The 15277-nt window shown below is 46.8% G+C and overlaps 1 protein-coding gene across 5 annotated transcripts in view; it reads right to left on the bottom strand.

Moving 5' to 3' along the window:
• Window positions 1-14280, bottom strand: part of mtss1 (MTSS I-BAR domain containing 1) — a 228518-nt gene extending 214238 nt beyond the window's left edge. For 2 of the 5 annotated variants that reach the window (XM_087994654.1, XM_087994651.1), the window contains exon 1: window positions 13978-14279. In XM_087994654.1, coding sequence (XP_087850780.1) covers window positions 13978-14052 — 75 coding nt within the window. In that variant the 5' untranslated portion in view covers window positions 14053-14279. Of the gene's footprint in view, window positions 1-13977 lie in introns of all 5 variants that reach the window. The other 3 variants (XM_087994650.1, XM_087994649.1, XM_087994653.1) reach the window with 3 other exon arrangements.
• Between the last annotated feature and the right edge of the window lie 997 nt (window positions 14281-15277).

Here is a 15277-nt window from a genome sequence, read left to right as displayed (position 1 = left end):
TCCTCCAGCACAGAGACAGGTCCTTTGGCCCAAACTGGTCCATACTGACCAAAATGCCCATCCACACTAACCCCAATTCCCTGCACTTGGCCTATATCCTTTTAACTCTTGCCTATCCATGGATTGTTCCAAATTCCTTTTTAATGTTGTTAGTGTACCCACCTCAACAACTTCCGCTGGCAGCTCATTCCATATGTGTAAAAAAGTTGCCGAGTTCCCTTTTATTCTTTCCCCTCGAACTTTAAACTGATGCTTTCGCGTCTGTGATTCCCCAACCCTGGGAAAAAGCCTGAGAGCATTCACCCTCTCCACGCCTCTCATGATCTATACACCTCTATAAGGTCTCCCCTCAATCTCCTATGTTCTAAAAGACAAAAGTCCTAGCTTGGCCAACCTCTCCGTATAACTCAGACCGCTGAGTCCCGACAACATCCTTAAACTCTTTCTAATTTAATAACATCCTTCCTACAGCAAGGTGACCAAAACTGAACAGAATGCTCCAAGTGCAGCCTCACCAATGTCATAGAACATCGAACATTACAGCGCAGTACAGGCCCTTCGGCCTTCGATGTTGCGCCAACCTGTCATACCAATCTGAAGCCCATCCCACCTACACTATTCCATGTGCGTCCACATTCCTGTCCAATGACGACTTAAATGTACTTAAAGTTGGCAAATCTACTACCATTGCAGGCAAAGCATTCCATACCCTTACTATTGTCTGAGTAAAGAACTACCTCTGACATCTCTCCTATATCTATCACCCCTCAATTTAAAGCTATGCCCCCTCATACTCGCCATCACCATACTTGGAAAAAGGCTGTCCCTGTCCAACCTATCTAACCCCCTGATTATCTTGTATGTCTCTATTAAGTCACCTCTCAACCTTCTTCTCTCTAACGAAAACAGCCTCAAGTCCCTCAGCCTTTCCTCGTAAGACCTTCCCTCCATACCAGGCAACATCCTAGTAAATCACCTCTGCACCCTTTCCAAAGCTTCCACATCCTTCTTATAATGCGGTGACCAGAACTGTACACAATACTCCAGTGCGGCCGCACCAGAGTTTTGTACAGCTGCAGCATAACCTCATGGTTCCAGAACTTGTCATTTATCTCAAGAGGGTTGGAATATAAAAGCACCGTTGTGCTACTGAGACTTTATAAAGCTCTGGTTAGGCCCCATTTGGAGTACTGTGTCCAGTTTTGGTCTCCACATCTCAGGAAGGACATACTGGCACTGGCGCGTGTCCAGCGGAGATTCACACGGATGATCCCTGGAATGGTAGGTCTAACATATGAGGAACGGCTGAGGATCCTGGGATTGTATTCATTGGAATTTAGAAGATTAAGGGGAGATCTAATAGAAACTTACAAGATAATACATGGTTTGGAGAGGGTGGACGCTAGGAAATTGTTTCTGTTAGGCAAGGAGACTAGGACCCGTGGACACAGCCTTAGAATTAGAGGGGGTAAATTCAGAACAGAAATGAGGAGACATTTCTTCAACCAGAGAGTGGTGGGTCTGTGGAATTCATTGCCACAGAGTGCAGTGGAGGCTGGGACGCTAAATGTCTTCAAGGCAGAAATTGATAAATTCTTGATGTCACAAGGAATTAAGGGCTACGGGGAGAATGCGGGTAAGTGGAGTTGAAATGCTCATCAGCCATGATTGAATGGCGGAGTGGACTCGATGGGCCGAATGGCCTGACTTCCGCTCCTATGTCTTAGGGTCATAACTCAATCCCTCTATTAATAAAAGCTACAACACTGTATGCCTTCTTAACAACCCTGTCAACCTGGGTGGCAACTTTTAAGGATCTGTGTACCTGGACACCAAGATCTCTCTGCTCATCTACACTACCAAGAATCTTACCATTAGCCCAGTACTTTGCATTCCGGTTACTCCGACCAAATTGAATCACCTCACACTTGTCCACATTAAACTCTATTTGCCACCTCTCAGCCCAGCTCTGCAGCTTATCTATGTCTCTCTGTAACCTACAACATCCTTTGTCACTATCCACAACTCCACCGACCTTAGTGTCATCTGCAAATTTACTAACCCACCCTTCTACACCCTCATCCAGGTTGTTTATAAAAATGACAAACAGCAGTGGACCCAACACCGACCCTTGCGGTACACCACTGGTAACTGGACTCCAGGATGAACATTTCCCATCAACCACCACCCTCTGTCTTCTTTCAGCAAGCCAATTACTGATCCAAACTGCTATATCTCCCACAATCCCATTCCTCCGCATTTTGTACAATAGCCTACTGTGGGGAACCTTATCGAACGCCTTGCTGAAATCCATATACACCACATCAACCGGTTTACTCTCATCTACCTGTTTGGTCACCTTCTCAAAGAGCTCAATAAGGTTTGTGAGGCACGACCTACCCTTCACAAAACCGTGCTGACTATCCCTAATCAAATTATTCTTTTCTAGATGATTATAAATCCTATCTCTTATAACCTTTTCCAACTTTACCAACAACTGAAGTAAGGCTCACTGGTCTATAATTACCAGGATTGTCTCTACTCCCCTTCTTGAACAGGGGAACCACATTTGCTGTCCTCCAGTCTTCTGGCACTATTCCTGTAGACAATGACGATTTAAAGATCAATGCCAAAGGCTCGGCAATCTCCTCCCTGGCTTCCCAGAGGATCCTAGGATAAATCCCATTCGGCCCAGGGGACTTATCTATTTTCACACTCTGCAGGATTTCTAATACCTCTTCCTTGTGAACCTCAATCACACCTAGTCTAGTAGCCTGTATCTCAGTAATCTCCTCAACAACATTGTCGTTTTCTAGAGTGAATACTGTTGAAAAATATTCATTTAGTGCTTCCCCTATCTCCTCTGACTCCACACACAACTTCCCACTACTATCCTTGATTGGCCCTAATCTTACTCTTGTCATTCTTTTATTCCTTAAATACCTATAGAAAGCCTTAGGGTTTACCCTGATCTATTCGCCAACAACTTCTCATGTCTCCCTGAGCTCTTCTGAGCTCTCTCTTTAGGTCTTTCCTGGCTACCATGTAACCCTCAAGCACCCTAACTGAGCCTTCACATCTCATCCTAACATAAGCCTTCTTCTTCCTCTTGACCAGAGATTCCACTTCCTTCGTAAACCACGGCTCCCGCGCTCTACAGCTTCCTCCCTCGTGTCCTGTACAACTGCAACATAACTTCCCAGCTTCTATACTCAATGCCCTGACTGATGAAGGCCAGTGTTCCAAAAGCCTTCTTCACTGCCCTGTCTACCTGGGACTCCACTTACAGAGAACCGCGCACCTGAACTCCAAGGTCCCTCTGTTCCACGACACCCCTTACGGCCCTACCATTCACCATGGAACTCCCACCTTGATTTGACTTTCCAAAATGCAAGACCTCACACTTATCTAAGTTAAAGTCCATTTGCTATTTCTCGCCCCACTTCCCTAGCTGATCAAGATCCTGCTGCAATTTCTGATAACCTTCCTTACTGTCCACAATACCACCTTTTTTTACTGTCGTCTGCAAATTTATTAATCATGCCTTGTACATTCTTATCCAAATCACTGATGTAGATAACAAATATCAATAGGCCCAGTACCGACCCCTGGGGCACTCCACTAGTCATGGGCCTCCAGTCTGAAAAGCACCCTTCCACTATTACCCTCTGCTTCCTACCATCAAGCCAATTGTCTATCCAATTGGTCAGCTCCCCCTGGATTCCATGCGATCTAACCTTCCATGATCGACTGTCCCTTTTCTTTCCCAGCTATGAATTTGCTCACAAACCTGCGATCTGATACTATATCAAATGCCTTTTGGAATCCCACACTACAGCAACATGATTACCTCCAATAACCCCTTGTTTCCTTTACAAAATGTTAATTAAATAAGATTTGCCATGAATAAACCTTTGTGAGTTTCGCTTATTAATCTGCTTGTGTTGAAATGACATGGTTAATTTTGCCCTGAATTATGAACCATGGGAGCTCAGCACCTGAGAGAGGAATCGTGCTCGCTATGTGGGGTGCATTAGAAGTGCACATAAAATGGAGATTCTGTAAAATACACTCCTACTTCACAGCCAGATGCCCCCAGCCTCCACCCTACTCCACTCCAAGCTGTTGAGTGATTCTTGGGATGCAGTCATTTAGATGTTGGTCACTGCACCGATTCAGCAGTGCCAGTTTTTCAGCTGCTAGGGAATCACAGCACAGCCTGATCCCATTCTCAGTCACATGGCACTTTCAGCTGAGGTTGCCAATCTCTGGAGGAGGATTTGGTCTCTTCTTCCTCTTCCTACTCCCTAGAATTGCTCCACCTTTACTCTCTGCCTTACTAAAGTCAGCAAACCCCAACCTGCTCCCAGCTGCACTCCCGTAATCTGCGTGGTTAGGACGATCACCAGAAACATTCACTGAGCTGTGGGGACTGCCCTGAAAGCATTCCATGGTGACAAGTACAGAAAGACCTTTACTCTGTATGTCAACACTGGAATAATATAATTAAACTAAACACAAATCCCCAATGACATACAGAATTAAGAATAGAAATTTAGTTGAGAATTGGAATCTCAATATGTTTAAGGATCATGTGTAAATTGTCACCATTTAGTAACTTTCCAAAAATAACAAAACTGACTCATTAATCGGAAGTTATGCCATTTCTTCTATTCCCTGACATCCCTCAACTTAACCAGCACAAAACCCACTGGGAAGGAATAAAGGAAAAGAGGAAATAAACAGGATTGTTGTTTCACCAGCATGAAAGATGAACGTTAAAGAGTCTCAAGACAGCTCCCATCCTTTTTCTGGGACTGAGGTGGTCAGACAGGAAACAAAGATGGAATTCCCAATTTGTACTGAGTGCCTCGATCACAAGTTCAGTGTTGCTATGAAGGGCTACAATTAAAGTGGTTCACTTCAACAAGTTGGGTTCCCTCACATCATTCACCAGTAACTTCTACTAATTTATCACACAAACAGGTGTCAAATCCAGGTGGTGAAAGGAAAAATTGAGAAAATACACGAACAGAGTGAAAATGGAAGCTAGAATGTCAGCGATGTGACATTCAGGCAAAGCACCTAGTTTATTCATTGTTCAGGAGGGATCAGCACACCCAATGTGGCAGCTGGAGAGTAGGAGACCGAAAATCAGAGAGATACACATACACTGCTTTAATCAACTGAGGACTCACTACCTCATATACCTGTCAGAGAAAACTGACGTTAGCTTTAAGTCCAATCTTCACATTACTCTGAACTGATCATCTTCCAACCTCTACAATAAAACAAAATCTCAGAAAAATTCCTTTTGAAATCTTTAAACAGTGTTATAGGCTAAGGCACATTTCAAAAATATCAATGTTTGTACCAAACAATCTTCAATCTTTCTAACATACCCAGTGTAAGGATAAAAAGCTAATTTTCTTTAATCCATGTTAAACAAAATCCCCCTGTTAAATTGTGCAACTTGCGCCTCTGTCATTCAACAAAACCCACTCAATATTCCATCAGCTGAAAGTCTTCACTGACTTCTCAAACTCCCCATTTACAATTCACCTAGACACGCCAAGACCATTGCTGGCTTCTCACTGGGGTTTAACCAGGCTGTATCCAAAGACTCTCATTCCATTAACACTCCACAATCTACCTCCCACTATGGTGGCTTACTCCACCTTCACAATATAGCCCATAGCTCAAACCCACCTGCAGTACTGGACTGTTGCTTCCTTCATTTCACATGCTATCTCTGCAATTCTCCCCCAGGAGGACCTTGTTTTCACCCCTTGATGAGGCTTCAGTCTCGATTGAGCACACAGTGACCAGCTTTTTCCACCCAGATAAATACAAATAGTCTCGCCTTATCCAGCCAGGTATAAACAAGAGATTATTCATTGTGAAAATGAACAGTTTCCTTTTCACAGCAAAACCACAAATATTGGATTAGGACTGTCCCTAACCAGTCTCAAGGGCAATTCGCAGACTAGCCCAAGCACAGCTACATAGTAACGGTTAGCAATTAAAGGATATTATGGAGCCAGTCTTATCACCAACTCAAGTTAACAGCAAATTTAAATTCAACAGCACTAATTCGCTTAATCTCTTGTGAGTGTTAACTTAGAAATTCTGGCAGTATCTAAGCATTTTAGATGTGCAGGCCAGGAGACTGAGGTTGAGATATTTTTGGCAGACAAGGGCATTAATGGTCACAACTCCAAGATGAGTACATGGGAAGTAAGGTACAGATCAGGAACATTCTAATTGAAAAATCAGTCAGGAAATTGGTTGCTCCTGTGTTCTTACAAAATCTTTGACCACTACTGGATGAGCAAATTACAGCTGGATCAGTGATGGGTTTACACCTGATCTCTGCTTCGAGTTGGCCCAAGTTCCTGTTCACAACTGCTGCTCATGTGGAAGGAGGGGATGTGGCTGGAAAAAATGCCACAAATACGTGTCATCGTTGAACTCTTATTTTCACACTGTTCCTCTACAACTCTCACTTTGTTCCAGTATATAAGTTTCCTGTAGTTCAACACCTGGACTGACCCCATGCACTATTGAGACACAAGGACAAGACAGGCATTGTCAAAAATGTAACATCCCAAGTAACTTCCTCAGTGATGTCATGATCTCCGGTAAGAACAGGTCCCTTTACACGCAAGGCCTGGGCTCCGATACTTTGAGAGCAACTTCAACTTCAAGACAAGTGTCAAGTGACAGCCAATCACTTCCATCTGCTTGAATTTGACAACAGCCTCAATCTGTCAAATGCTGATGGTCCCCAGGCACAAATGCCTGTCTTCAATAAACTGAGGGCTGAAACAAGCAGAGTGTTGGTGGAACTAGCAGGCCAGAGATATGTTTGATGATATACCAAGCAGATGCTATACTGAAATCTAACACAGCGAGTTAATCATTGCCTTTCTATCATAACCATCAACAGGAATTTACATCAAAAACAGAGTATTTCATAGATCCACATTCAAAGGAAAAGGATTTCAGGCCATGTAAATTGGAGGCATAGAAGAGGCGATCAAATACTGGGGCAAGGAGAACCCTGTATGTTCCAGGCAGCAGAGCATTAACTGGCAACAGTGCATTCAGACGATGAACTTTCCCCAGCAGTGGATCAAATGACACAATTTAATCTGGAAAGTCAGCACAGCAGCTTGTATAAAAAATCTCTCACACACACCCAAGTCCAATTCAAACTTTGCAACAGGACAGACCACACCCAACACTCAAACAAACACCTTCAACTATCCTGAACATCCCATAAATATAGACACACTGTGTGATTGCATGCCTTCTTCCATATCAGCCAATCCCTTCAGAAATACAGGCACTCAAACTGGACCACACCGCACTATATACGTATTGGACTGTCAGGAAGATGGAACCAAGAAATCTAGGTACACATGGACACACATGTTTTAGAGGAAATTCTGACAGACAACCAGATGAGCAGTCATTGAGTGGGGTTCTGTTGTGGTGGCGATTGGAGGGGCGGGGTTCAAGGGCAGAAGTGCGGGAAGTGGAGGCGATGCGGTGGAGAGCATCGTCGACCACGTTGGAGGGGAAATTGAGGTCTTTGAAGAATGAGGCCATTTGGGTCGTTCGGTATTGGAATTGATCCTCCTGGGAGCAGATGCGGCGAAGGAATTGGGAATATGGGATGGCGTTTTTACAGGGGGCAGGGTGGGAGGAGGTGTAATCTAAGTAGCCGTGGGAGTTGATCTGTTTATAGTCAATTTCTGCGTTGAGTCGGTCGCCCGAAATAGAAATGGAGAGGTCTAGGAAGGGGAGGGAGGAGTCTGAGGCAGTCCAGGTAAATGTGAGGTCAGGGTGAAGAGCGCCTCATCTTCCACCTAGAAACCCTCCAATCACACGGGATGAATGTAGATTTCTCCAGCTTCCTCATTTCCCCTCCCCCTCTCTGGCCTAACACCCTCACCTCCTTCCACCTATCGTATTCCCAGCGCCCCTCCCCCAAATCCCCTCTCCCCTACCTTTTAAAAAACGTGGGCGGCACGGTGGCACAGTGGTTAGCACTGCTGCCTCACAGTGCAGCGACCCAAGTTCATTTCCCGCCTCAGACGACTGACTGTGTGGAGTTTGCACATTCTCCCCGTGTCTGTGTGGGTTTCCTCCGGGTGCTCCAGTTTCCTCCCACAGTCCAAAGATGTGCAGGTCAGGTGAATTGGCCATGCTAAGTTGCCCGTAGTGTTAGGTAAGGGGTAAATGTAGGGGTATGGGTGGGTTACGCTTCGGCGGGTCGGTGTGGACTTGTTGGGCTGAAGGGCCTGTTTCACACTGTAATGTAATCTAATTACAGCACAGTACACACCCTTCGGCCCTCGATGTTGCGCCGACTTGTGGAACCAATCTGAAGCCCATCTAACCTACACTATTCCATTTTCATCCATATGTTTATCCAATGACCATATAAATGCCATTAAAGTTGGCGAGTCTACTACTGTTGTAGTTAGGGTTTTCCACGCTCCTACTGCTCTGTGTAAAAAAACTATCTCTGACATCTGTCCTATATCTATCACCCCGCAGTTTAAAGCTATCCCTCCTTGTGCTAGCCATCACCATCTGAGGAAAAAGGCTCTCACTGTCCACCCTATCTAACTCTCTGATTTTCTTGTATATCTCTATTAAGTCACCTCGCAACCTCCTTCTCGCTAACGAAAACAACCTCAAGACCCTTAGCTTTTCCTTGCAAGTCCCTCCCTCCATTCTAGGCAACATCCGAGTAAATCTCCTCTGAACCCCTTAAAAAGCTTTCACATCCTTCTTATAGTGCGGTGACCAGGACTGTACACAATACTCCAATTGCGGCCACATAAGAGTCCTGTACAGTTGCAACATGGCTATGTGGCTCCGAAATGCAATTCCTCTACCAACAGAACCTAACACACCGTATGCCTTCTTAACAGTCCTATCAACCTGGGTGGCAACTTTCAGGCATCTATGTACATGGACACCAAGATCTCTCTGCTCATCTACACTGCCAAAAATCTTACCATTAGCACAGTGCTCTTTATTCTTGTTATTCCTTCCAAAGTGAGTCACCTCACACTTTTCTACATTAAACTCCAATTGCCACCTCTCAGTCCAGCTCTGCAGCTTGTCTATGTCCCTCTGTAACCTGCAAATATCATTCCGCACTGTCCACAAATCCACCGACCTTAGTGTCATCTGCAAATTTACTAATCCATCCTTCTATGCCCTCATCCAGCTCATTTATAAAAATGACAAACCGCAGTGGACCCAAAACAAATCCTTGCAGTACATCACCAGTAACTGAACTCCAGGATGAACAGTCCATCAACCACTACTCTCTGTCTTCTCTCAGCTAGCCAATTTCTGATCAAACCACTAAATCACCCTCAATCCCATGCCTCTGTATTTTGTGCAATAGCCTACCCTGGGGAACCTTATCAAATGCTTTACTGAAATCAATACACACCACATTAACTGCTTTACCCTCATCCACCTGTTTGGTCACCTTCTCAAAGAACTCAATAAGGTTTGTGAGGCACAACCTATCCTTCACAAAACCGTGTTGACTATCCCTAAACAGCTCATTCCTTTCCAGATGATTATAAATCCTATCTCTTATAATCTTTTTCCAACAATTTACCCACAACCGAAGTAAGGCTCACTGGTCTATAATTACCAGGGTTGTCTCTACTCCCCTTCTTGAACAAGGGGACATTTGCTATCCTCCAGTCTTCTGGCACTATTCCTGTAGATAATGACGATTTAAAGATCAATGCCAAAGGCTCTGCAATCTCCTCCATGGCTTCCCAGAGAATCCTCAGATAAATCCAATCCAGGGGAATGACCTATTTTCACACTTTCTAGAATTGCTAACACCTCCTCGTGAACCTCAATCCCATCTTGTCTAGTAGCCTGTATCTCAGTATTCTCCCAGACAACATTGTCATTTTCCATTGTGAATACCAATTTAAAAAAATTCATTTAGCACTTATCCTATCTCCACAGACTCCACGCAAAACTTCCCAATCAAGTTCCTTGATTGGCCCTAATCTTTCTCTAGTCATTCTTTTATTCCTGATATACCTATAGAGTCAAGGAAAACCCTAAAGCTTTCTATCTGCCAACAACTTCTCATGTTCCCTCCAGGCTCTTTCTGGTTCTCTCTTTCGGTCTTTCCTAGCTAACTTGTAACTCTCAGTGCCCTAACTGAACCTTCATGTCTCATCCTAACTTAAGCCTCCTTCTTCCTCTTGACAAGAGATTCAATTTGTTGAGTAAACCATGGTTCCCCCACTCGACCACTTCCTCTTTGCCTGACAGGTGCATATTTATCAAGAACAAACAGTAGTTGTTCCTCAAATAAGCTCCACATTTCAATTGTGCCCACCCCCTGCAGTTTCCTTCCCCATCCTATGCATCCTAAATCTTGCCTAATCGCATCATAATTGCCTTTCCCCCAGCAATAACTCATGTCCTGCGGTATATACCTATCCCTTTCCATCTCTAAAGTAAACATAACTTAATTGTGGTTACGATCACTGAAGTGCTCACCTACCTCCAAATCTAACACCTGGCCGAGTTCATTACCCAGCACCAAATCCAATTTGGATTTGCCCCTTGTTGGCCTGTCCACATACTGTGTCAGGAAACCCTCCTGAACATATTAGACAAAAACTGACCCATTTAAAGTACTCGAACTATAGTTTTTCCAGTCAATATTTGGAAAGTTCCCACATTACACCTACCCTGTCACTCTCGCTCCAATCTAGAATCATCTTTGCAATCCTTTCCTCTAAATCTCTGGAACTATTCGGAGACCTATAGAAAACTTCCAACAGAATGACCTCCTTTTCTGTTTATAACCTCAGCCCATACTATGTCAGTAGATGAGTCTCAAACGTCCTTTCTGCCACTATAATACTGTCTTTGACAAATACCGGCAATCTGGAAAGACAGAGAACTTAGGCCAAGACACCAGAAGCTATTAATTTCATCTTTCCAAACTACCTGGGGATCTATTGCTACAGGGTTGTATTTAAACCTCACCTTTAGAAACAGAATTTCAACAAGTCACACTCCCTCAGCGCTGATCCACAACAGTGTGGCATTCCCCTGCTGTTGACTTGTAGTTATTGTTAATATAGACACAATGAACATTGGAGAGAAACATTGAACTCAATGTTTAATCCCAGGGGAAATTTTACACTCCCAGTTGACCTGAGCAACACCTTTCATAATTTTGCAAATCTCTAGAAGGTCACCCCTAACCTTCTGTTTTCTGCAGAAATGACCTTCAGCCCATTCAATCTTTCCTGATTAGTCAAGCTCTCATATTTGGTTACACATTAACTGAAAGATACAGTTTTTAAAGTTGGAGCTATTCATAGGCTTGTGTGGAGTCTAATAGTTTGAGTTTTCCCAATTTACAAATATGGACATACTCCACACACAGTAAAATCTAATTGTATGGATTTAGGTGTCAAGCTGTGTTGGTGGTTATTACTGATGGCAGTTAAGAATGCGTTGAAATGGACAGCAGTGAAACTTCATTTCCCCTTTCCCCCACCTCACCCCAGTTCCAAACTTCCAGCTCAGTACTCTCCCCATGCACTGTCCTACCTGCCTATCTTCTTTTCCACCTATCCACTCCACCCTCCTCTCTGACCTATCACCTTTATCCCACCCCCATCCACCCACTGTACCTATCACCTTCATCCCCACCCCCACTCACCTATTGTACTCTATGCTACTTTCTCCCCACCCTCACCCTCCACTCATTTATCTCTCCACCCTTCAGGCACTCTGCCTGTATTCCTGATGAAAGGCTTTTGCCCAAAACATCGATTTTCCTGCTCCTCGGATGCTGCCTGAACTGCTGTGCTTTTCCAGCACCACTCTGATCTAGACTCTGGTTTCCAGCATCTGCAGTCATTGTTTTTACCTAGCAGTGAACAAACGCAGATGTTTAAACAGACTGGTTCAAGTCTAACTTATTTTTGATCATACCTGGTGACAACCAGGGTACAGAACTGATCACTAAACACTGAACTGTCTATCACAACTGTCACTGCACCACATGAACGTCAACACATTTCAATCACTAACAATTTATTCCCCTGCTCCACCACCATCCTGAAGACAGCTGAATTGCTCACTAAATCTTAATGTCCGAGTCTCTCATCATTCCTTCAACAGGGAATTCCTGAACTGCCAAAACAAAACTAAATCGAACAAGAATTAATTTGAAGATTTTTTCTTGCTAACTTTTTTTTTGGAAAAGCATCTGCACCTGAGTTCTTCTTCAGTTATAGAATCATTCCAAACAGCAGGCCAATCAGCCCATTGTGTCTGTGCTGGTCTTTGAGTAGGTAAAAACAAGGACTGCAGATGCTGGAAACCAGATTCTAGATTAGAGTGGTGCTGGAAAAGCTCAGCAGGTCAGGCAGCATCCGAGCAGCAAGAAAACCGATGTTTCAGGCAAAAGCCCTTCATCATGAAGGTCTTTGAGTGACCTATCCAATTACGTCCCACTCACCCTGATCTTTCTCCAGAGTCTTGCAAATATGTCCCCTTCAAGAATATAAATAGTGACTCCATCATAATGCAAGTTTTAAATGCACAAATTTTCAAATGAAATCTTCAGAAAATGAATTATATTCCAACGTGACCTACAAAGAGTATTTTACAAAATAAAAGTGCCTAAAGGTTTCAAGGTTCATTAATGCCTGAAGTTTCCATGATGTTAAACAGCATTAGGTAGTGAACGGACTACATTGCTGCCACTGGAACCCTTTCCCTAAGGGACATTGTGGATCAACCCACAGCAGGTGGACTGCAGCAGTTCAGGACGTCAGCTCACCACCTTCTCAAGGGGCAACTAGGGATGGGCAATAAATGCTGGCCAGCCAGCAGTGCCCACACTCCATGTGAATTTTTTTTAAAAATATCAAATGAATCCCAAAACATAGATCAATTGTTATTCCAAATCAGAAGTTGTTATTTCTTGTCCTCTTTACTATAAGAAACAGAATCACCCAGCTCTGCCTGACCAGTAGCAGAGGCTCCACTATCTGTTCCTCAAACACCCAGATCCAACACAGTCAAAATATTAAACGGAATATCAGGTTCAATTGTTCAACTCCTCAAACTCCATCCACCCTTCTTCCCACACAACGTAACAGATTAAAATGAAGTTTTATTAGAGAAAACTTGAATTCCACAATTAAATAAAGAGTTAAACAGTGGATTCAGGATTAAACAATATCAATCTAGGAAAACAACAAACTCGCTCTCTCTGTGACATTCCCCACCCCAGGGGGGTCCCTCTGACACTAGCCCCTCAGGGACTCTCCCCCTCCCGCCCCCACGAGCTCCGGGGGGGGGGGGGGGGCTAATCTCCCTCCACCCCCGGGAATGTGTCTGTAACCCCCCCCCCCCACCTCCCCAGGGGTCTGTGCACTCCCTCTCCCCTCCCCCACCCTGGGGGTCTGTGCACTCCCTCACCCCCCCCCCCCCCCCCCCGGGGGTCTGTGCACTCCCCCCCCCCGGGGGTCTGTGCACTCCCCCCCGGGGGTCTGTGCACTCCCTCACCCCCCCCCCCCCGGGGGTCTGTGCACTCCCTCACCCCCCCCCCCCCCCGGGGGTCTGTGCACTCCCTCACCCCCCCCCCCCCCGGGGGTCTGTGCACTCCCCCTCACCCCCCCCCCCCTGGGGGTCTGTGCACTCCCTCACCCCCCGGGGGTCTGTGCACTCCCTCACCCCCCCCCCGGGGGTCTGTGCACTCCCTCACCCCCCCCCCCCCCCCGGGGGTCTGTGCACTCCCTCACCCCCCCCCCCGGGGGACTGTGCACTCCCTCACCCCCCGGGGGTCTGTGCACTCCCTCACCCCCCCCCCGGGGGTCTGTGCACTCCCCTCCCCGCCCCCCGGGGGTCTGTGCCCGCCCTCCCCCCCCGGCCCCTCACCTTCATGTCGCTCATGATACTCTGGAAGAGCCCCCCCAAGGCGCTGCAGTCCTTCTCCATTCCCCCCGCGTCCATTTTGCTGCCGGTCACTGGGCTCCGGCCTCTCCGCTCCCGGCCCCGCGCTCACAGGCTCCAGCTCCCGGGCCCCGAGCCGCGGCCACCGGCCATTCCCGAACCGCCCGCTCCCGGCTCCCGGCTCCCGGTTCCCGGTGTCCCTCGGTCCGTGTGTGAGAGACCGGCTCCGCCTGGCAGCCTCCCGCGCTCACAGTGAGAGGCTCACTCCCTGACACTGTCTCTCCCTCACACACACACCCCCCTCCCTCACCCTCCCTGTCCCTCCCTCTCTCTCTCCCTCCCTCACTCTTTCCCAGTTTCCATTTTTTCCTTCGGCCGCCGTTTCCTGGGAGGAGTCGGAAACTTCGCTAATTCCCGCAAATCCCCGCCCTCAACCCGCGGAGATTCCCTCAACCCCCCTCACCCTCAACAACCCCCCTCACCCTCAACAACCCCCCTCACCCTCAACAACCCCCTCACCCTCAACAACCCCCTCACCCTCAACAACCCCCCTCACCCTCAATAACCCCCCTCACCCTCAACAACCCCCTCACCCTCAACAACCCCCCTCACCCTCAACAACACCCTTCACCCTCAACAACCCCCTCACCCTCAACAACCCCCTCACCCTCAACAACCCCCCTCACCCTCAATAACCCCCCTCACCCTCAACAACCCCCCTCACCCTCAACAACACCCTTCACCCTCAACAACACCCTCACCCTCAACAACCCCCCTCACCCTCAACAACCCCTCACCCTCAACAACCCCCCTCACCCTCAATAACCCCCCTCACCCTCAACAACCCCCCTCACCCTCAACAACACCCTTCACCCTCAACAACCCCCTCACCCTCAACAACCCCCTCACCCTCAATAACCCCCTCACCCTCAACAACCCCCCTCACCCTCAATAACCCCCCTCACCCTCAATAACCCCCCTCACCCTCAACAACCCCCTCACCCTCAACAACCCCCTCACCCTCAACAACCCCCTCACCCTCAACAACCCCCTCACCCTCAATAACCCCCCTCACCCTCAACAACCCCCTCACCCTCAACAACCCCCCTCACCCTCAACAACCCCCTCACCCTCAACAACCCCCCTCACCCTCAATAACCCCCCTCACCCTCAACAACCCCCTCACCCTCAATAACCCCCCTCACCCTCAACAACCCCCTCACCCTCAATAACCCCCCTCACCCTCAACAACCCCCTCACCCTCAATAACCCCCCTCACCCTCAA

Source organism: Chiloscyllium plagiosum, unplaced genomic scaffold (genome assembly GCF_037043375.1).
Source record: "Chiloscyllium plagiosum isolate Xiang-an unplaced genomic scaffold, Cpla_swu_hap1 HiC_scaffold_15, whole genome shotgun sequence".
Classification (NCBI taxonomy): Eukaryota; Metazoa; Chordata; class Chondrichthyes; order Orectolobiformes; family Hemiscylliidae; genus Chiloscyllium; species Chiloscyllium plagiosum.
Note: the sequence above shows the minus strand (reverse complement) of the source record. Positions and strands in the feature narration are given on the sequence as shown.